Source organism: Podospora bellae-mahoneyi, chromosome 5 (assembly GCF_035222275.1).
Source record: "Podospora bellae-mahoneyi strain CBS 112042 chromosome 5, whole genome shotgun sequence".
NCBI lineage: Eukaryota > Fungi > Ascomycota > Sordariomycetes > Sordariales > Podosporaceae > Podospora > Podospora bellae-mahoneyi.
This window is the reverse complement of record NC_085884.1, coordinates 574649-595723: the sequence shown is the minus strand read 5'-3', so window position 1 is coordinate 595723 and position 21075 is coordinate 574649. Positions and strand designations below refer to the sequence as shown.

General features: G+C 52.8%; 9 protein-coding genes across 9 annotated transcripts; 5 read left to right on the top strand and 4 right to left on the bottom strand.

The window, feature by feature from the left end:
* Positions 1-155: 155 nt before the first annotated feature.
* On the bottom strand, positions 156-6499 carry QC761_501320 (uncharacterized protein; the record flags this gene model as incomplete). Its single annotated transcript, XM_062879379.1, has 4 exons — positions 156-451; positions 510-1919; positions 1978-4267; positions 4323-6499. The coding sequence occupies 4 exons, from the start codon at positions 6497-6499 to the stop codon at positions 329-331; spliced, it is 6000 nt and encodes a 1999-aa protein (XP_062730474.1). The 3' UTR covers positions 156-328.
* Positions 6500-7275: 776 nt separating this feature from the next.
* QC761_501370 (uncharacterized protein) lies at positions 7276-8830 on the bottom strand (the record flags this gene model as incomplete). Its single annotated transcript, XM_062879380.1, has 3 exons — positions 7933-8830; positions 7473-7878; positions 7276-7412 (listed from the first exon to the last, which is right to left on the bottom strand). The coding sequence occupies exons 1-3, from the start codon at positions 8398-8400 to the stop codon at positions 7276-7278; spliced, it is 1011 nt and encodes a 336-aa protein (XP_062730473.1). The 5' UTR covers positions 8401-8830.
* A 74-nt stretch (positions 8831-8904) lies between these two features.
* On the bottom strand, positions 8905-10815 carry QC761_501380 (uncharacterized protein). The gene is made up of 5 exons (XM_062879381.1): positions 9971-10815; positions 9892-9917; positions 9755-9843; positions 9628-9694; positions 8905-9571 (listed from the first exon to the last, which is right to left on the bottom strand). The coding sequence occupies exons 1-5, from the start codon at positions 10670-10672 to the stop codon at positions 9124-9126; spliced, it is 1332 nt and encodes a 443-aa protein (XP_062730472.1). The 5' UTR covers positions 10673-10815; the 3' UTR covers positions 8905-9123.
* Positions 10816-12913: 2098 nt separating this feature from the next.
* QC761_501390 (uncharacterized protein) lies at positions 12914-14128 on the top strand (the record flags this gene model as incomplete). Its single annotated transcript, XM_062879382.1, has 1 exon — positions 12914-14128. The coding sequence occupies one exon, from the start codon at positions 12914-12916 to the stop codon at positions 14126-14128; it is 1215 nt and encodes a 404-aa protein (XP_062730471.1).
* Positions 14129-14613: 485 nt separating this feature from the next.
* On the top strand, positions 14614-15667 carry QC761_501395 (uncharacterized protein; the record flags this gene model as incomplete). Its single annotated transcript, XM_062879383.1, has 2 exons — positions 14614-15038; positions 15097-15667. 2 exons carry the CDS (start codon positions 14614-14616, stop codon positions 15551-15553), a joined length of 882 nt encoding a protein of 293 aa, XP_062730470.1. The 3' UTR covers positions 15554-15667.
* A 705-nt stretch (positions 15668-16372) lies between these two features.
* On the top strand, positions 16373-19054 carry QC761_501400 (uncharacterized protein; the record flags this gene model as incomplete). The annotated part of the gene is made up of 4 exons (XM_062879384.1): positions 16373-17127; positions 17196-17878; positions 17935-18162; positions 18226-19054. Exons 1-4 carry the CDS (start codon positions 16777-16779, stop codon positions 19052-19054), a joined length of 2091 nt encoding a protein of 696 aa, XP_062730469.1. The 5' UTR covers positions 16373-16776.
* Positions 19055-19203: 149 nt separating this feature from the next.
* On the bottom strand, positions 19204-20139 carry QC761_0074610 (uncharacterized protein; the record flags this gene model as incomplete). The annotated part of the gene is made up of 1 exon (XM_062872749.1): positions 19204-20139. The coding sequence occupies one exon, from the start codon at positions 20137-20139 to the stop codon at positions 19204-19206; it is 936 nt and encodes a 311-aa protein (XP_062730467.1).
* On the top strand, positions 19624-19984 carry QC761_0074620 (uncharacterized protein; the record flags this gene model as incomplete). Its single annotated transcript, XM_062872750.1, has 2 exons — positions 19624-19722; positions 19883-19984. 2 exons carry the CDS (start codon positions 19624-19626, stop codon positions 19982-19984), a joined length of 201 nt encoding a protein of 66 aa, XP_062730468.1.
* A 554-nt stretch (positions 20140-20693) lies between the features above and the next one.
* Positions 20694-20793, top strand: QC761_0074600 (uncharacterized protein; the record flags this gene model as incomplete). The annotated part of the gene is given in 2 exon segments (XM_062872748.1): positions 20694-20757; positions 20765-20793. Coding segments are annotated over 2 exon segments (93 nt in total).
* Positions 20794-21075: the final 282 nt, after the last annotated feature.

Here is a 21075-nt window from a genome sequence, read left to right as displayed (position 1 = left end):
GCTTCGTCAAGGCCGCAGTATCAATGTAACGGTGGCTACTCACAGCCCCCATGCAAAGCAACCGTCGAAACCTTTCAGCTGATGGGCTGCAGGATGAATCAGGACGATGAGGTTGTGCAATGGATGAGACCTTGGCAAGATTGGTGATGGCTGCCAGGGTGATCAGGGGTATTCAGGGGTGACATTGATCTGACAAGATAGCTATCTAGAAGAATCCCCATATCTGTTAAGGTGGAACCAAAAGCAAAGACAAAGAAAACAATAAGATAGAAAAAGGAAACCCACATCATACATAACGTAACATGGCATCGATATGTTATTGCACATTTTACTCCATCCCCTCCGCCCGCGACACCCCATGCACCAGCTCGTGATCCAAGCCCCCAATCCTAGCTCCACACTCCGGACAGCGGGCCACCTCCATGGGCATCCCGCATTCACCAATAGCAAACTGTTGAAAGGTCTCGTTAGTCACTGTTGTTCAAAGTTCGAGACAAGTCAAAACGTACCGGATGCCCATTCTGACAATTATACCAGTGTCCCGAATTCGTACTCATCCCCCCAAACCCACTCACCATAGCCAACTTGATAGCCTTGACCTCCTCCCTGCTGACCTTCTCGTATCTCGTTGACTTCAAAGCCTTCAGCGCCTCTTGAACATCCTCCCTAAAACTCTCGCCATCCTCAAACGTCCCACAAAGCTGCAGCGCCTCGATCAGCAGTTCTCCAGCAGTAGCACCGTAATCACTCCACTCAACAGTACGAGCTCTGTACTGCGCAGAATATCGACCAGCCAGCTGGCTGGTTTGTGCGTAAAGCTGGCTGAGGGAGATCACAAGCCGTGGAAGCTTCCACTCCCTCGACTTCTTGATGCCCTCCATACAATCATTCATAAGTCCTGGCACATCAGCCCCAGGGCGATCAGCATTCTTGAGACCTTCTTGCAATTCAGGAACCTTGGCCGCGATCCTCATCTTGTCTTGGAGAATTGCCGCCCGAACTTGCAAGTGGAGTGCCTCAGCCTCAAGGAGAACTTGGGAGTTGTACGCCGGAGGTGGTCCAGTCAAGCTGAGCTCAGGCAATCTCTGTTCCATGGACAATGTCTTCAGCTGGCGACGTCGAGAGCTGACGATGGCGTCAAACAGCTTTTTGGCCGGTTGATGTTCCGTGTCCATCTGTCGCTTTACCATTTGCAGTGTCAAGTTGATGCGGTGTAGCTCAAGGTACCTGTCGCGGAGGACCGACGAAGCACCGGACCCAGGGACTGTATCATCCCACTCCGGGATGTTGTCCAAGGATAGCTTGGCTGTTGCTGCAGCCAGTCTTTGCTGGAGTTCTTGGAGGCGTCGACGACCATCTACGAAGAATCGCTTGATCGTTTCATCCATCACCGCCTTGTTCACCACCCGGTTGTAACGTCTGGTGGCGAATTGACGGATGGGGATGCGGCAATCCGGGCATGAAGGCACCCCAGATGTGGACAAGGTGCCTGCGATATCTCGAAGTCCGTTGTATTCACCGTTCGAATTTGTGGTGTATACTTGGGTCATTCCTAGCGAGCCGTCCAGCGTCTCGCCTGTAAAGAAGTGACCACAACTGAGAACAACGATTGGACTGTCGTCAAGATCAACTTCGCGATACAACTTCCACTCGAGAACATCAACACGACGTTGCCTCCGTTCGTCTTGACAGCACAGCTGACACAGATCCTCTGGGCACTCTTCTCCGCAGAAGCTAGGACACTGATGCCCGCACTTGAGCTTTCTTGAGCATCGCTTGTCACATGGCAGACGGTCGCATGGTGCAGCACATGGTAGCGAGCATTGTCCCATGTGCTCGCAAGCCCAGCCGCATTTTTCGATGCAAGGGGCACAGGGCTTGTGGCAAGGCTGGGAACAAGAAGAATGGGGGCATCGTACCTAAGCAAGTCAGATTTATCTGCCACGGGGACTGGGTAAGCTAGGAAGTGTAACTTACTTGGCATGGCTGACGGCAGCTTCCACACAGCTCTCCGCTATGACACTTTCTAGCGCAGAGATGATTGCAGGTTGACGATGGAAGCCTACAGATCCTCTGACATTCTTTATGGGAGCGCTGACACGTGCCACACTGACCAGTACATCTATCCCCACAGGCCAAGGTCGCCTCACAAGGTGCTGGGCAGCGATAGTACTGAGACACATCCCTCTCGCATGGTACCTTCACCTTGTGCTGACAAGCAGGGACGATCTTTGTCGTAGGGTGCAAACATCTGATCTTTTCCGGATGAAGTGTCTGACAACATTCCACCTCATCAGCGATGTGGCCACAGGGAAGTTCAACGTCCGTGACCGTGACATGACAAGGACCGCAGTCCTCGCCACAGAGCTTTGGGCAGGCGTGTCGACATGTTGTTCGGATACGGGGACATGGCTGTGTGCAGCTGAAGACGTCGTGGAGTGCCTGTGAATGGCACATTGCCGGACAACGATGGCCGCATGAGTCAAGACGCTGATCGCATCGAAGAGTGCAGCCCCCTTCCGGGCTGCGTCTAAGAAAGTCGTCAGGATTGGAGCACTCGATCGGGATATCAGGATGTCGAGGACAACAAAGCGCAATCGAATCCCCTACCGCACCCCTCTCTGCAAGCTGTTGGTAGACGTCGTCCCAAATGTTGACCCCTCGGTAGGTTCTCATGTTGCCGATAAGATACATCCCATGTTGGGCTCGACTGAGGAGTACGTTGACACGATTCTCTGTTCGGAGGAAGCCAATTTCGTTGTTGCTGTTGCTGCGAACCAGTGACACAATGATCACCTTAGCCTCTTCTCCCTGGAAGTTGTCCACTGTGGCAAGCCGGATAGCATCAACCAACGCTGTCTTCTGCAACATCCTGCCTCGGTTGTGCTCAATTCTCGGGGCGTCATCGACTGAGCCGACCGAGTCGGACTCGACTCCATCAGCATGTCCAAAGCCATCGTCTGCCAACTTCTCGAGGTCACGATCGCTGAGGAAGACCTCGAAATCGCCGCTCAACGCAACCCTAAGCTTCTGGAGCTGGCCAGTGTAGGGCGTCAAGAGTGCAATGTCTGTGCTTTTGTACTCTCCCTGTCGTACGAGGTGACGGACCAAGGCTGTTGACATGGAGACTTCCCAAGAGTTGCTGTGTGATTTCACCTTCGCGCCATCGTATCTGCCATCTTCAGGATGTTGGTGATCGAGCCAAAACAAATGCTCTCGCATCCCTGTTACCCCTGGGAAGTTCTGAACACAGTCATGGTCCTTCAAATCTGGATACACTGTTCGGATCAGTGACGAAATCTCAGGCCTCATTCTTCGCTGCACATTCAGTTGTGCGACGGGAAGGGGAGCCAGGCCCGGCTCCCCCTCGGCCCGACGTTCAAACTGGCTGCGATCAAGCTGAAATTTTTTGCCTCTTGTAGTTTCCACACTGAAACCGTAATTGTTGATCTGGGGCCGCAACTGTCGATGGTCGCCAATCTGAATGAAGTGCTCAATCCCAGGCATCATGGCGGAAATGAGGTGAGGTTCCATAACCTCGGCTGCCTCTTCGCAGATAACCACTTTAGCGCCAATACCGCGCAGCATGGCGATGTTCTTGGCTAGCCCTGTTGTCGTGATGCCGATCACATCGGCCTCCTCCAGTATTCGACTGTTCACATCCGCGTGAACGCTGTTGATAGCCTCCTCGGCGTCCTTCACCGCGTCAAGATGATAAAACAGATGGTCATTGGCGCCATTGACGATTCTTGAAAGCCAACTCTCTGCCAGGGCCCAGCGCTCTTGTTTCCCAAGGGACCAAACATTGTGTTCGGCGCGTTGTTCCAGTGACACAATATCGAGCTCTTCATCCCCATGCTGGCGCCGAATCCATGGATTGTCCTCTCTCCCCAGCCAGACATCAATCGGGTCGTTGCCAACCGTTGTGAATCCTTCGGCATCCTCTCCTAGAAGCTGAGCAGCAATGCTGGGGTGATATTCTGCCAAATACGTCGAAACGCCTTTCTGGTCAACACGCCTTCTTCTAGCCATCCTGATTCGGTGAAGGTAGTTTTCGGCACAGTCTAGCTCTTCCTTGATTGACCCAAAGTTCGAGCCCAGCTGATAGCTTTCACCAGACGTTTTAGGCTCGTGTCTGCTCACAACTCGGAGGTTCTTGCCGGCAAGCTCTTCAGTGCGACACTGGCCACCAATGCGAATGATGCTCTCAATTCCGACATGCAGGAGATGTTTCAGAAACTGGTCCAATGCATGGTTTGTATAACATCTGAGAATCCATGTCAGTATTCTGTACTTTCGTGTGCATAGACGGGTGTACCCACATGACAATTATCGGCCCTAACGCGGCAGACCACTTGTGTTGTAACAGAACTCTCAGGAGCTGCACTCCAACATAAGACTTTCCTGTTCCCGGTGGACCTTGGATAAGAGCGTATTCTCGACTGAGAGCATGGATGAGTGCTTGGCACTGTCCCTCATCGAGCCCAGTTCTCGCCTCAAGATGCTGGAGGTTGATGTCATCGGGGTGGGCCGGGTTGAACGCAAGGCAGTCCACTGCTCTGGGGATGATTGGGCTCAAATCAAACGAGAACCCTGGCTTTCTGGCGTACAGAGGGGGAGGAACATCCATAGTTTCTTGTCGCTTGGCTATGTTAAGCTTGGACGATGGCAAGACCCACTGTGAGAAAGGCATGTGGCCATCTTCCATCATATGTTGCAAGTTTTTGAGAATCGGCACAAAGGTCTCAGGAATGATCCCAGGAAAGTCGACAACCGCACCAGTTCTTTTCGTGATGAAAGCTTGGCTGAGAAGTGAAAGGGTACGTTCATCTCGAGACACCAGTTTGACTGATACCGAGGGATTTCGCCTCTGCGAGACAAGTGAGAACTGCAATTTTTCATCTTCAACATCATCCACACGTTTCTCCGTAACCACAAACATAAACATGCAAGGGTCGTGAGGGTCGTCAGAAGTAACCAAGCAGACAAGACCTCCAGGTTGAAGGCGGGACGAGTCCTTCCACCATCGACGGCATTCTGCTTTGCTCCGAGAGCGAAGCTGTGGTAGCGGAGAAAAGGACAAGACGGCCTCAAGCCCGGATCCTGGGCGGATGAAAAGTTGCTCGACTGTGGCTCCTGAATATAAATGCGCCCTGAGACTGGAGCTGATTGCGGAGAACGCAGCTTCGGCGTCTTTAGAATGGAGACCCTGTGTTAAAGGCCGCAGGGCCTCCTTCATTGGGCCGAAAATGTCATGTCGGAGAAGACGAAATGCAGTATCGATGTGGCGTTGGACAGGATCGTCGTAGAAATGGGGCTCGGAAAAGTCTGTGCTTGGTAGAAATTCCACATGGTCGCTTTGAATCTCCTCAAGAGTGGGAAATATCTGGATCCTTGTAATGTCGGGACAGTCATTATCATGATTGCCTCCAGGGATCACGATCAACTTAGGGAAGGTCGAACGAGTCGGGTCAACAGCCCGTGTTTCTGTCCTAGGATCCACGGATGGGTCAGAATGGCGTAGGCGGACGACTTGTTCCATTCTCATGATGGACTTGACTTGGACCTTGGCGACTTGAAGTTCAACGGAAGTCGAAGTGTCCTTTAGGACATCGATGGAGTCGCCCAACATCTCGAGCACAGAAGAGAGGTTATCGTTCAACAGGATTCGCATCTCTCTTGAGAGAAGCTCGCGAAGTCCAGTGGCGATCAAAGCTAGGATCGCGGTGTAGTTGCTTTCCTTGGGCGAGACAATCGTCAAAATGCTCCTGAAGCAAGCAAGACCCCGTTTTCCGCTGACCCCCCCGAGAATTCGATAGATGGTGCTGACATACGACTCGATGGAAAGTGGCGTCACTAGTGATTTGTGCGTGATAGTCTTGAGAAACGCCTCGGCCAAAGGAAGCTGGGGGATTTCATCATGCCGATCCATGCAAGCCTCTATCGTGTGCAAGATGAAGCCTGGTCCGCCGAGATCATCATCCACAAGATCACGGGCAATTGCTTGATGTCGTTCACGAAGAGGACCATCGAGTACCGAAGCGGCAAGTGCCCAAGTTTCCACAAAGTTCCCTGACGTTCGTTTGACCTGTCGCTTGAAGCTCAAGTAGTGGTCTCGGGCTGTACTCTCCAACTGGCTTGGAGCTAGGCTGCTGAAGGAAAGAGCAGTGGTCACCCCGTCTGTTGGTGTCCTGGAAGGGTGCTCAAACTTGCAGCTCTCCCCATACGCGCACCGGCCGCGTTGGAAAAACTCGCAGATACGGCGAGAATGTGACGGTTCGCCATGCCTATTGGACCGCCCCCCTCTCCAACTTGTGGCAGCTCCGGAGCTTCCTCCTACCCAGCCCCCGCGTTGGTACTGGGCTTTGCCTCCTCGCCAGCTCCCCCTACTCACAGTATTCCCACCTCGCCAACTGGACCCTTCAGACATGTCTCGTCTGTTCCTCCAACTACTGTCAAGTGGCTTTCTTGATGTCGATTCGGAGGAGGAGGATAGCATGGTAATTGTCGTATCTATGCTTCTGTGTGTATCGGGAAGGTCGTGGAGATGGAAGGGATGTGGAGGTAGGTGACTGTATGAAGAAGCTGGTGGTTGGCTGGGTGTCTGAGACAGTGTGGTATTGGTGACAGGACGTACTGGAACAATGATCTCTGCAGGTAGACAAGAGGAGCAAAGAGGAGCAAAGAGGAGCAAGGAAACAGGTTTCAGAGAAAATTGTTGACTGTTTGATCTTGAGCAGATGTTCTGTCAGCTGGGGGTAATACAAGTCGATGCGACCACCCGCAATCAAGTCTGGCGTTGGTTGGGAGGAGAGAGCCAGTCACATCTTCTCATCTGTTTGTTGTGGTGGGGCACGCTGTAGGCCTCACCTTGCCGGCTGGCTTGGTTGGCAAATGTCCTTCGACACTGCAGATGAGCAGTCATGCCAGGCTTGTATTCTCTCTGTTTCCCTACCGCCTCGTCTCGATTACAGGCAAATGTTAACTCATGTAAAGGCCCAGTACTCGGGTCCAACTTGCTATTCGTTGCCTTGCTCTTCATGCTTTTCATCAACAACAACCCCAGCTCCTCATAGGTGGGAGGCTGCATGTGCTGAATTTTCATGACCATGAATGGTCCCGATGAGCAATTTACAACATGCTTGGTATTCCGTTTGTCTCCTGCCGGGAGGTGGTTACATCGGACTGAAGTGGCGGCCAAGCACAGGCGAGGCAAGATATCAGCTTTTCTTCCCCATTGTATCCTCAAATGACTTGATATTACTGCGACTTGACTCAGATCTTCCCTACTCCCGCGCCAAACTTCACCAACGGAGACACTAGCAGCAGCGGCGTCAACTTGTACTTGTACGGCGCCTTCACAAAGTCTCCCACCTGCGTGATGTTGACCGTCGCCCCGCCCCAGTCGTTTCCTAAACACAACTCCTGTCAGCAACCATATTCCCACCCCACAACAAGACGGAAACACTTACTGGCCCCCAAATTCGCAAACCCATCCAGCTCCTCATCTCCACAAACACACGTGTTCGGCGAATCCTCCGGGATCACCAACCCATACGTACTCAACGCCTCCCTCGTCTTACCCCTAAAGACATTCCCCTCCACCAGCACCTGGTTATCCGACCTCGAGTGGATAGCCTGGTACAAAAAGTCCTCATACAAGTTGTTGTAGACGTGCTGATGACCAAACCGTCCGGCCGGACCGCGAGTTCCCTCGTTGCGCCAGTGGTTGTGGTGGTAGGTGACGTGCAGGTGGCCAAAGTCAATGTCACGGAAGTTGGCGTCGTTGCCGACGAGGGAGGACTTCCAGTGGTCGTGGAAGTAGTTCCACGAGACGGTGATCCAGTCGGAGCCGCGGATGATGTCGACCTGGCCGTCCTACGGAGCATCAGCAAGTTGGGCTCAGGGAAAGGGAACAGGAGAACCACCAACGTATTCATCTGGCCCCTTGGAGATATCGCTCGTAAACTCGTTGTGGTCCACCCACACCCTCGTCGAGTTTCTTATCGTGATGCAGTCGTTATCCAGGATAAAACTAATCTTCAGATTCTGGATAATCACATTCGTCGCGTTGACGATATCCAACCCTGACCCGGTTATCTGCGCTGTCTTGCCAACCCCGATCACTGACTTGTTGGACCCGATTTTGGGCCTCGAAGGGAAGTCTAGTTCTCCATTGACGAGGACAATCTTTGGTTCATCACCGGTGACTGCTGCTTTGAAGTCTGCGACGGTGGACACGGTGACAGTGGAACCGCCTTTGCCGCCGGTGGTAGGGCCGAGGGGGTTATCTCTCGCGAAGCCTTCCACGTCCCAGGAGGCGAGGCCGAAGAGGGAGGTGGGGAGGAGGGGGAGAGCCCCTGATAAGGGAGCAAACAGTAAGAGAAGGTTGAACCGCATTTTGTAGGTGATGTCTCAAACTAGACGTGAGCGACCAGCCCTGTGTAAATTGCGGTGATTGCTTAAGCTCTTATAGTAGAGGGCCAGTGTTGTCATGACGTGACATGACGGTGAATAAGCTCAATGGGTTACTATCCTAGCGGGGAACCCTGCCTAGAAAAACACGATGGCTTGCGGCGTGAGACCTCCTTCCAGACATGGTGGTAGTGATTTTATCCGTCTTGGCCAAGAGATCGCGCCAAGGCCACCCCTGAAATCGCCCCTGAGTGGTGGAAATATGTCTTCCGATCGGATCAGCGTTGCGAGAATGCTACTTTGATGTGAGAACTTGGGTCAAGTCGGAAAAGGGATTAGCATTAAAGTTTACTCATGGATACTGTTTTGCTGTTGTGAAAATCAGTCTTGAGACTTGATCGCGGGGAAGTTGGTGATGGCGACAAACCCACGCACCATTGTGGGTTGTCGGGATGCAGACGGACCATATCTAGGGTGATACAGCAATAATTACCATGGTGACACAGCATATATACGACCATTTAACATACGACTTATAGGGTCGCTAGAGTAGTAAGTTGCAATCGTTCAGCATGAATGCCATTGCCTCTTTTTGGATACGACTGCGAGTCAAGAACGGTATCGAAACCAGATCGTCATGTAAGGTATGGGAAGATATGAGCAGAACCAAAAAAGGCATTACCACCAAGATGAACCTACACTGAGGTATCAAGGCATCCCCATCACAACCCTCCTCGCCTTCCCCCTCAGCTTCGCCTGCTTCCCAAACTGCTCTTCTCTCTCCCTTTTGATCTTGATTTCCATCTCCAACCGCCTGATGATACCCTCCATCGCCTGCAGCTTCTCCTGCCCCAACTTCCCCGGCACCCCAAACCCATCAATCTCCCTCTTCACTTTAAGAGTATACTCCAACGCCTTGTCCAGGTTGCCAACGTGGTAGTACATCCTGGCTGGATACTCATACATGTCAGACATCTGATCGGTGAGACCCTCCTCCTCGACAAGCTGGAACATGTGCTCCGCTTGCTGGAGCGCTTCTTCAAACTTTTCTTCTTGGGCGAGTTGGGGGATGGAGGCTTGGTAGGAGCGGATTTGGGCGCGGTTGTCATCAGACTTTTTGAGAACTTCGGGGGGCGAGGTGCAGAGGGCGCATGAGCTGGGATAGGTTAGCAGCTGAGTTGGGGGGATGGAGGGAGAAAGGAGGGGGCTGACCATTTGAAACCCCAGATATTTTCGAGGGCTTGTTGTCTTTCTTTGGACAGAAGACCGGCGGTTGAATCTGTGAGATAGGTACGTTAGTGTGTATTGAGGTAATCAAGGGTACGGTGGTGCGGCTTACATGTAATGGAGATTTCCTCCCCAGGTTCAATGTCTCTTGAGGCCCAGACGGTCATGGCCAGGGTTGTCTCGGAGAAGTAGATGAAAGCACTGCAATATGTCAGTGGTGGTCCAGTTATGGTTCCCTTCCACACTCACTTTGGCTTGCAATCGTGGTTAAACCTCTGTTCAATGTTAGCATCTCGAGGCACCATCCTTCCAAAACCATCAAACTCACCGACAGATCCGCAAACAAAGCCATAAACTCCTTCCCCTGAATCAACACCGTAAAGCTGTTCGTCAACAACAAATCCTCAATCTCGGTTGCCTCGTCACCCCTCCCCTTCTTCGACAGTCCCAGCACCTTTTCTGGCTCTCCCAACCGGTGCACCGCCGTCTCCAACAAGTCCTGCACTTCCTCCCTCATCACATCAGCAGGGTACTCGGCCGCTGCAACAAGCGAGGCATGATCCACCAGAATAGCCTTCCCCTTCTCAATCTTTTGCGTGGCAATCACTCCCTTTCCTTTGCCAGGAATGTCAACAACCTTGTATGGTCTTGGCAGGTAGATCTTCTCGGGGGCGAAGAATTTCTGGTCAAAGGGGTGCTCGAGAATGTTCAAGGTAGTTCCGGCAATCTCAGGGGTAGTGATGATGCTGATGCCGTGGCCTTTTGGAGAGGCAGCGTTGGTGTAGACACACCATGGCTCTTCGTTAGCCTCGAGGCAGTAGGGCCTATGTGTCCAGGGGCTCCAGGCTGCTGGGTCGTAGGAATAGGGTCCGATGGTGGTCAGGACAGTGCGGTTGAAGGGGGTGGTTGGGAGACCGCGGCCGCATAGCTCATCGTCATCTGGCAGTTCTGATGTGGCTCTTGTACCTGTGGTAAAGTGGGAGAGGGTGAGAGCGGACGTGAGGAAAGTTGTCAGGGCAAGGCAAGCCATCGTGAAAATGAATGCTTGTGGAGGCTCACGTTGTAAAATGGTGCTTGTAACTTTCTGTCATGAATCGAAGACCCGATACTAGAAGTCGACATGTTGACAGCTTGCATTGTTGCTGTCGCCACGGTAGAGTGTGCATTTAGCCGACCACAGTTGTGTAGTCTCATTGGAACAGCCAGGTGTCTTCCCGTTGGAAGCGCGACTGGTACCGGATGATTTACCCGAGACGTTGTAACCAAGTTTTGATCAGTAGATGCGAAATGTCTTCTCTGACGGATTAGTATCGAGAAACTTGCCATACATCAATCCATCGATGTATGCATCTCCCCGAGAATAGTAGCCTCACCAACGCTGTCACGCCTGCGAAGAATGATGGGAGTTCTACCGCCCCAGAGCATCGTCACAATATCACTCTTCTGAAGACCGTCGCGGCCAAGCCCCAACATTCCTTTTCTGGTCTTGAACAGCCTTTGATTTACGTGTCTAGAACGATCCTTCTGTCGCGCATGGAAGGCAAGGATGCGATTTGTCGGCTGGTCAATGCTATCGGGTTTGGCGACCCGGATCTGAGCCGTTCCAGCACGTCCTGCTCGGCTTTTATCAAGCTTTTACTCTTGATCTTCTTTCCCCGCATCATTCTCATCCAGAGAGAGAGGCCATCTTCCTGAATGAGTGGCAATCTTCGTCCTTCCATGTCTGCTGGATAATGACCCCGATGGTGACATGTAGCAGTACGCCAAATCTGTTCCTCTTCAGCTCTGGACCTAGATCCAAGCTCAATAAACCTAGCCATCTGCACAAGATACCGATTCCATTCAATGTCGACTCCTTCGAACGGCGGACACTCCATGACAGCTTCGATTTCATCCACGTCACATCCGCTCAAAAAAAGAACCCCGTCATCTTCCCAAACGCCAGTCGAGACCTCAACGGACGGGGGCTTTGAGCCACTCGCCTTGAATGAATAAACCTGGTTAACAGGAAACGGTGTAAGACCTTCGGATCCGATGTCACTCCAGTCGGGGACCCATGTAGGTAGTCCTTGTGAGCCGTCGGACTCATTAGGGGGGCATTGATCCAAAGAAGAATAGCCCCCAAAAGGGATTCCCCAATATGATGAGTGAAGACTGCATGTGAAGCAAGATCCGTGTCAAAGTCGTAAACCACGTCAGCAACCGACCGATGGTAGTCCGCCTGTATATCCAAACTGTGTTTCCCTAGAATCTTACGTGCAAGTCCCAATACACCGCAGAGAATATCTCTCGGGCCTGTGGCCATGTAATGCGGTTCACCGACCATGATGATCGGGAGGTGGGCAAGGACCACTTCCTGAATGATCCATATTCGGTGCCAGTACTCCCTTGACACGATGTATGGTAGGCCCCTGTCCATCACCCCGTGTAAGTTTATGTAGTCCCTTATGAAGTCATACCAAAACGCGCCCAGCTTAGAGTCCGGGCAGCTAAGCGTTCCTGCTGAGCTTGTGGCCAATGCTCTGAACGTGAGATATTCTTCAACCTCTCTCATCAGCTCTCCATTCCGAGGATTAGGAATGTATAGCTGACTGAGTTCAGATCTGAGCAATATAGCTTGCGGTGCGTGCGTTGCAAAGTGATCCATGACAGCATCTGTGGACATAGTTCCACGTCCCGACCAAAGACAAACTCGGTTGGCAAGACTGCAGATAGTGTGCATATATGTCACTTGACGTAGTCTTTCCAGATGATCCGCCATGTCGATGCATAGGGCGCCCAATCCAGAGACACCCGGTGTCGATTTGACGAAGTTGTTGAAGAGCAGCATTGAGGTTCTTGGTGGCTGCAAACGTAGAGTTATCCACGGTGATGTTGATCGGCAACCAAAAAAAGAGGTCAGAGGTTGAGCTAGGTCAGGTAGATACTGTGGTCGAATATGGGTCAGTTGACTGGGCGGCTACAGATGATTGTGGGAGAAGTTGCCGGCGGTCTCCTGCCTGTCTCCCGTCTCTTCCGAAGACCACTCGGTCCCACGGCCCCCCACCAGAACGCCATGCCGTGCCGAGCCAGCGGCTTCCGCAACGGCCCCACAAAACCCAAAGATAGTGACGACATCACTCTAGAGCATTACGGTGACAGCATAGATTCCTGACATTTCCACATAAAAGAGCTGCAGCTGCAGTTCATCCGGTCTCGAGCAATCTCGTAGGCCACAATCATCCCAACTGCATACAACAACACCCAGATCATCCCCATCTACCTATCCACCATGACACGAACCGACCACGTCTTCCAGCTCGTCGGAAGCTGCAACAACTACCCCTGGGGCAAGCAGGGCGAGAAATCACTTGCCGTCCAGCTCCACAAGAAGACCGACCCCAATTTTGAAATTAAGAACGACGAATTCTACTCTGAGCTCTGGTTCGGGGATTATCCAGACTTTCCTGCTCGAGTGCTGGAAACAGGCGAGCTTCTCCAGGATGTCCTCCAGAAGCACAAGGACGAACTCCTCGGCAAGAAGGTTATCGAGGAGCTAGGTGGACAGCTGCCTTTTCTGCCCAAAATTCTCTCCATCGCCAAAGCCTTACCTCTTCAGATTCACCCCAACAAGGAGCTCGCCGCCAAGCTTCACAAAGAAGATCCAGAGAACTTCACCGATCCGAACCACAAGCCCGAGATTGCAGTGGCGCTTTCCAAGTTCGAGGTCTTTGCTGGGTGGAAGCCGCTGGAGGAGGTTCAGTTACTTTTCAAGCGCCTCGGGGTCCTGCGCCAATTTGTCCCTGCTGGCATCGAAGACTGGTCGGAGTTAACCCTCCGCGAAGTCACCCGGTCCCTTCTCCAGGCCGATGAGAAGACCGTCAAGTCCGTTGAGGAAGCCTTGGCCAAGGCATCCAAGGAAGAGCTTGGCAAGCAGACATACATCCTCGATTTGCTGCCTCGTCTCCAAGACCAGTATGGCGCTACTGATAACGGATCTCTGGTTGCGTTACTCTGCATGAACTTCCTCGTGTTGGACGCGGGTGACGCGATTTACATTCCGGCAGACGGAATCCACGCCTACTTGAGTGGTGATATTGTCGAGTGCATGGCTCGCAGCAACAATGTCCTCAACGCTGGCTTCTGTCCTCCGGCGGATCGCAACAATATCAACATGTTTGCCGACACGCTCACATTCAAGCCAAGCACGAGATCAAAAGACAGCGTCATCCTGCCGTCGCAGGACCACGGAAAGGTTAAGATCTACAAGCCACCCATGAGCGAGTTCGACATGCTCAGGCTCAGCCTGTTGCAGGGAGAGGGAGAAGACATTGAGGCGCACCGAGGGCCGGGTGTTATGATTATCACACACGGCAACGGAACAATGCTAGCGGACGGAAAGACGTTTAGACTGGAGGAAGGGTCGATTTTCTTTGTCGCACCGGGGGTGAAGATTCGGATCGATAGTCCTGGTGGATTGGAGGCGCATATGGCTATAGTTGCTTAAGTGGGCGTTTTTGACTTGCCGACGGAGAGTCTGGGAGATTGCGCTGTTACGCCCTGAAGTCTGGCGAGCAGCTGTTGGCAACGTCGCACTTCTTTACAAGACCGAGTTCCACGTCTACACCTCAAATGATAGGTCAGCAATTCTTGTGCTTTGGTTATGCCTGCCACCAACAACATGAACGAGGCGGAATGCAAGCTCCGCCACAGTGCCTTCACCACTGGCCGGGCCTCGACATGAGAACCACGCAGTATCTGCAACTAGGCTCTCGTGGCTGTGTAACATTATCCTTGACCATCAGATACCATCCCATTCATTAAACCAAAACAGCCCATCCAGCCTCCCCAGGAGTTCATATTTACCTATTCATCACTGTCAGGTGTCAAACATACTTGCAACCAGTCTGCCTAACCTTTTGCTGCCTTTTCAAGCTCGGATTACTACACAATATCAAGTTTTACTATCCTTCTTACGCCCCATGGTACAAGATGTCATCTGGTTACTCCGTGGGTGACTTTGTCGCTGGCGCCGGGATGGCCCAGAAACTGTACATCCTCGTGAAAACTTCAGCAGACGCTCCCTCCGAATATGAAGCTGCAATGAAGGAACTTGTCCTGACCCAACAGGCCTTCACCGCTGTGAGCCAACTCAGCCAAAACCAGGTTTTTCTGCCCCGAGACACAATCAACTCGGCGTCATTTCTCATCTCATCGTCACTGGACACGATCTCGAAATTCCTCAAACGAACCGAATCCCTGAAAAAGAGTTTGTCCAGTAACGGGCCACCAACTAGTCGAGATAGTGGGTGCAGAATTGGGTGGGAGTTGTACGGGAAAGACGAACTGAGAGAGCTACGCGAGAAGTTGCATAACTGTCTCGCTGCGCTGAATCTTCTGCTCTCCGCAGCGAACCTGTATGGATATTGATACCTGGACAGAATTATTTTGGATAATTGGCTAACTGTTGTGCAGTGGAGATCGCTCTATTGTCCCTTCATCCACCCCATCGCACGCTCCGACCCTCGATCATAATGATGGATATACCTCAGAATCTACATGTGTGGATTTGGAAGTCGTCGACCTCATAGGGGAAGAACTGGGTTCGACGCGTTCGGATCACCAGACTGTCAATGAGTCCCCAAAAACTTCGGCCAAGCCCTCGCAGCTGAAAACTGAACTTGGAGGCAGGCTTGAGGTTGCGAAATCCCCTGCTTCTTCACTCGAGAAACCCAAAACGCTGAGCAGCACCGGTGGCCCCGACCATGCATTGTTGGAGCGGCTTGCAGTCCTGGAGAAGCTAGCAGCAGAGAAGAAGGATTGGGAATCTTGTCAAGCCGAGCGGAGAAAGAATGCCGACTTTCTGATCCGCCACGCAGAATCTGCATTTGGGTCCAAACTGCAAGGCAAAGGCATTCCCAAAGGAATCTGAAGACTTGACGACAGACGTACCTATTTCGTTCAAGGATGCAGTAGGAAGAAAGTTTCATTCCCGTACAATGCTTGCAAGAGCTGGATGGACCTTGAGGAGCTCATAAGGCCGGCATTTGTGAATATGGAGGTCGTTGGTTCTCGTGTTCATGAGGGTCACTACGACTTGATCAACAAACGAGGGTAATATTGTCCGGCCAAGTCTCTGCGAAAGGTCGGTGCAACCTGAATGGAAAGTCTCTATGCACATGTGACCTATGGAAAAACACCTTGTGAAAATGCGCCACCCCGGAAGCCACCTGGACTCGACGAAACCTCCTTTACAGTCCCCGAGTCCTCGGAAATCCCACGGAGACCTCTGACACCCCCGCCACGAGTATCGGCCCCCCCCACCCCAGAATTTCTCCATCCAACAAGTCATGGGGTTTTCGACACCACAATTTCCCAACTTCCCATTGAATGCCGAACGTGACAACCAACCTTTCTATCCCAGTCTTCAACAATTCCGGCAGATGAATTGCAATAGGGACCGGCCACCCAGCTTCACGGCGGAAGGAAAACCACCATCATCGCAAGATGATTCCTCGACATGTAGTGATGAGGGTTTAAGAGGGGACAAATGACATGGTGTTATAAAATCTTGTTTCGTTGCGGATGTAGTGATCTTCCAATCTCCTTGATGAAGCGTAACTGATGTGACTTGGGGTTGTTGGTATCATGCCAAGACCTGTGTAAGTCCAGCCAGCTGGCGTGCAACTGCCTCCCGCAACCACAACCGGGTTCCACAGAACGTCATCGATTCCGGAGCATTCATTCCACAAAAAAATCGATGATCCTGCTCGTATTTGGCAAGACCAAGAGATTCTCGAATCTGAGATTGGGCCGTCACTCAAAACGGAATGGCACCCAAACGACGCTTCCCCAGCAGGTTCGAACCATGGCTCTGGCACACCTGCGTCACCGACTCCATTTTTATCCGCCCGCTGATTGGCAGCCATTGATGTCATTGCCGTCTTTCAGCCCAGCACCAGGAGCATCAATAAAACCACTGGCGACAATGTCTATGACCCCCCATCCACCACCTGCCTGCTCTCGACTTACGTAGAATAAAGCTCTTTTCGTTGTCCACTTGGCCCCAGGCCCGGCCACTATCCTACCTTAATCATACTAACTACCCTTTTGCACCCCCCTACCTAGACTGGACAGACCTTAACCTACACGGTCATGGCTTCATCCCAGCCAACGGCACCGGACGTGCCGTCCAAGGACGAAAATGAAAACAGCCTAGGATCTGAAATCGTCGACTTCTTACCCATCCCCGCCGTCAACCCTACCACCTCTGTCGAAGGCCCTCACAAGCCCGAGCCCAGTGACAAACTGGGAAACCAACAAACTCTCTCGCACGCCTTGGCCACCGAGGGCACCACCGAACACCCCCAAGGCATCGCCCAACTCGACCACGACGAAGAGGTTCGCGACCTAGGATGGAACGAGCCCAAGCAAGAGATTCCAGCCCCTCTGGTAGGTGGTATGGACAACGAAGAGCTCTGGATGCTCGTGCGCCGGTTTAACAAGGTATGTCGACGTCAGAAATGGTCTCTGCGCATATGTCAGGTCTCAAGTTAACGCAACCGCTCTGACAGCAAATCTTCCACACCAAAGCCACCCCCTACCCCCCGCCCGGCGGTCTCGATCTCAACATTGCGGAACAGGAAGAGTTCTCGCCAGACAAGATGCGCGGCAACTTTGAGCGCCTCTATATGACGGTTGGCGTAGGGATGCTAGCGGCAGTCAAGCACATTGCTCGTCTCCGTTCCTGGAAGGAAACCCGGCGCACAGCAGCGTTTTGCAGCGCTTATTTCCTTGCGTGGCTGTTTGACTTCCTCACACCGCTGCTGATTAGTGTTCTCGTGGCGCTCATCGCGGTGCCGTGGACGAGAGAGTATCTCTTCCCCCCTGCGCCAGTGTCGCTTGTCGACAGCAAAACAGGCGGGATACAGAAACCCAAGGCTGGTGTGCTAGGTAGCCACGACAGCGCTACGGGCGCGCCAGAGAATCACAAGGGTGAGGCGGTCGAGCAGGAAGCTAGCAATTTTGTGAGCGGGATCGCGACGGTGGCGGTGAGCGGCGCTGTCGGGCAACATGCTCAGGGGGATCAGGAGTCGGCAGAGCAGTCCACGAGCGAGATGCACAAAGCTATTGGGTCGAAGCCGGGGACCAAGAGGGACAAGACGGAGGTGCCGATGCAGACAGCTATGTGGTCGAAGCTTCAGCCCATTATGCATGCGCTGGGGGATTTTGTGGATACCTGGGAGAGGATTGCAAAGTGAGTTTTGTTGCTAGTGAAGTTGAGAGAGGACTGATGCCAACAGAGTGCTGTAGCGCGTTGTCTCCTACGCCGCCGTTTCCCACCGATGTTCACCGTCTGAGATTTGTCGCGCTCATCCTGCCTCTTCTCGCCTTGTCGTTCGTCGTCACTTCGTACATGTTTGTCAAGGGTGTCACCTTCGGCATTGGGTTCGGGTTCTTCGGTGACCCTATTATCTCTCGTGGTCTGGACTGGCTCAACAGAACTATCCCCGACTGGAAGAAGTTGCTGGAGTTGAGAAAGTATGTCTTGATTTCCGTCATCCTTGAAAGGCTCAGTACACTGACTATCTTACCTTTTTGTAGTACTCTCCTCAAAGGCGTTCCCACCAATGCTCAGCTCACCATCACTCTCCTCCGTATTGGGGAGGCGAACCATGCACCCCTCCCACCACCACCCCGTATCAGCGAAGTACCTCCCGACAAACCTGCCCAGCTTACCTCCAATGACCTTTCCGCTGCCGGTGCCGATGCTCCCATGAACGCAAGCGTGGGTGAACTCCAGGAAGCGATCCACTACGATCCCAGTATCAAGCACGACAAGGGCGGCAACCAAGGCGGGCACAGCGTCATGGTCAAGGGACAGGACAAGGAGCAAAACAAGAAGAGCAACAAGTTCCTCAACTTTTTCAGGGGCACTGCAAAGACTGCTGTCAAGACTGCCGTGGGCGCCGATACTATCAGGGGCAAGATGGGCATCAGCCACAACGCCAAGGAGAGACTGGGAGTTGTTCCCCCTGCCGAAAAGGTGCCCATCAGTGGACCGGTAGAGTTTGAGGCGAGATACGACGGCAAGAAGGGCAATGTTTATTTGTCGACGGCAGCCACAATTCCGGTCGTGGCGTTTGGAACGAAGAAGACAAAGGAAAAGATTGGGCCAAATGGAGAGGAGAAGGAGGATTTACATGCCATGTGGAGCGTGCCCGTGTCGGAGATTGTCGAGTTGAAGAAGCTTGGCGGATATGGGTGGAAGGCGAAGTTGGTGGTGGGGTGGAGTTTGGAGAGGGAGGTGAGCGACGGGTTGGAGCTGAGGACGAGTCGGGGGGAGGTGTACAAGATTACGGCTATTCCGCTGAGGGATGAGTTGTTTAATCGGTTGATTGCTGTTGGGGGACAGAAGTGGGAGGCCTGGTGATAATACCCTTTGGTCATGTCGTGGTGTTGGGGATATGGAGGAGAGTAGGGATTGGAAAAAGGAGGTTGTTGCAGTGATACCTGTTTTAGCTTTGTAATGACTGATCAACAACACCACTATTACTACCAATTTTGTTTTGTTGTCTTATCTCAGCGAGGCGTGTCAGTCCCCAACGGCGACCACCGTCCCGCCTTGACATCTTCCCTCACCCGCCTAACGCTCTCCTCGTCCGCCTCGGCAAAGTGGTTGATCTCCTCCAACCACTTTTCTTCTCCGCCGTTCGCATCCCGCCCGGTTATCCCATTGAGATAGGGGTACCTCCCAAACCGGTCGACGATCGGCTTGTGGACGTCGAACAACATGCCCATCCACCACGTGAAGCTCTCTCTCGTCACCTGATCCCCCTGCGGCGGTCCGGCGTTGTAGACCCTGGGAAAAGCGTACGAGTCGCCTAGTATCTCGTCGCGTTTTTGGCGGTAAGGGTCAGCCGACCCGGTTTCTTTCTCCACCGTCGCGCGGGTTTCTTCCGTGAGGGTTATGGCGATTTCCTGCAGTTCTGGCTTTTCGGAATGGACGAATGGTGTAGCGAACCAGAACCGGACGGCGATCCAGTAGTCCAGGGCGACGTTCTGCTCGTGCTTCCAGCGGGCGTAGGAGTCGGGGCGGAGGTGGGAGGGGAGGGAGTGCCAGGACAAGGCGAGGGATTGGGAGAGGTGGGAGAAGAAGGAGTAGGTGTAGCGCTGGTCGATGCCGCGGAACAGGAGGCGGGGGATGTGGTCGAGGAGGAGGAGGAGGCCGAGGGTTTGGGTGGGATAGGAAGGGGAGGAGGGGGGTGGGAGGAAGGTTGCTAGGTCGGGGATGGAGGAGAGGGGGTGCTGGGACATGGCGAGGAGGGCGGGCCAGGCCTGGGGGGAGACCAAGGGGGAGTAAGGGTCGGTGAGGAATATGGTGTTGGCGAAGTGGGAGAAGTTGATGGGGGATTGGGGGGGGTAGGGGAGGCGGTGGGTGACGAGGCGGGAGAATAATTCGGGGGTGAGGAGTTTTCGGAGGGAGGATTCGAGGGGGGAGGGGGGTGCGCCGCCCATGATGAGGATTAAGGGGGGGGGAGGGGGTTGGGTTTGAGGGGTGTGGTGATGATGGATGAAAGGGTGAAAATTGAAAATTGGGGAGGAAAGGGGATGAAAATGATGAGTGGTTTCCCCTCTATGCTCACACACACATACACTGTGGTCCGAGCTGTCGGAGATAAACAGACATCTCCGGGTGAGATGAATCGAGGTGTACTCGAGTGCAGATTGACTCGATAAAAACATCGAGGATACCTTGGCGATTCAAAAGTGTAGATGGTATCACGATAAAGCTTGAGTGCTAATAAGTACAGCTTTTGTAAGGTCATATTTATACTTGTCGCATGGGTGCTTAAAGGTAGGTACCTATTTAAACAGCAACGGGGCATGGATGGACGCCGTCTAGTGGCTTGATCAACTGCCGTTTCCGGCGTTGGGTGCTGCTGACCACCATAAAAGCCTCCTGCAACAACAAGTGGCATTGGGCCAACGCAACAGATAATTCGTATTTGAAATAGCGAAACTTAACACTCGAGCTGCGGGGGGGGGTTATTGAGGTTGAGACGCTGGTGATGAACGGGAAATATGACGAGGTGACGGATTTGTCGGTTGAGCCGTGGGTGAGGTATATCCCCGGTCCCCGGGGACAAGGTGAAGAGGATCAAATTTTGAGGAGGTGAGGGAGAGATTCATGGGGGTTCGTACTGGTTTTTTTTATTACTTTTTTTTGGGAGGGGATAGGGGGATTTTGTGTGTGATCTGGAGTGATGAAAAGTGTACAGGATCTGGGAGATTAGACACCGTTGAACGATGCTTAGCATTTGCAGGAATTTCACCCCAGGAACACGACACGAAGTTGTTAGCAGCTTCCAGAGTTCAGAAACTCCTCTTCCAGAAGCCAGCTTTAGAAACCCTGCCCTCTCTCCCAGCATCACCCCCCCTCCTCCCTCTACG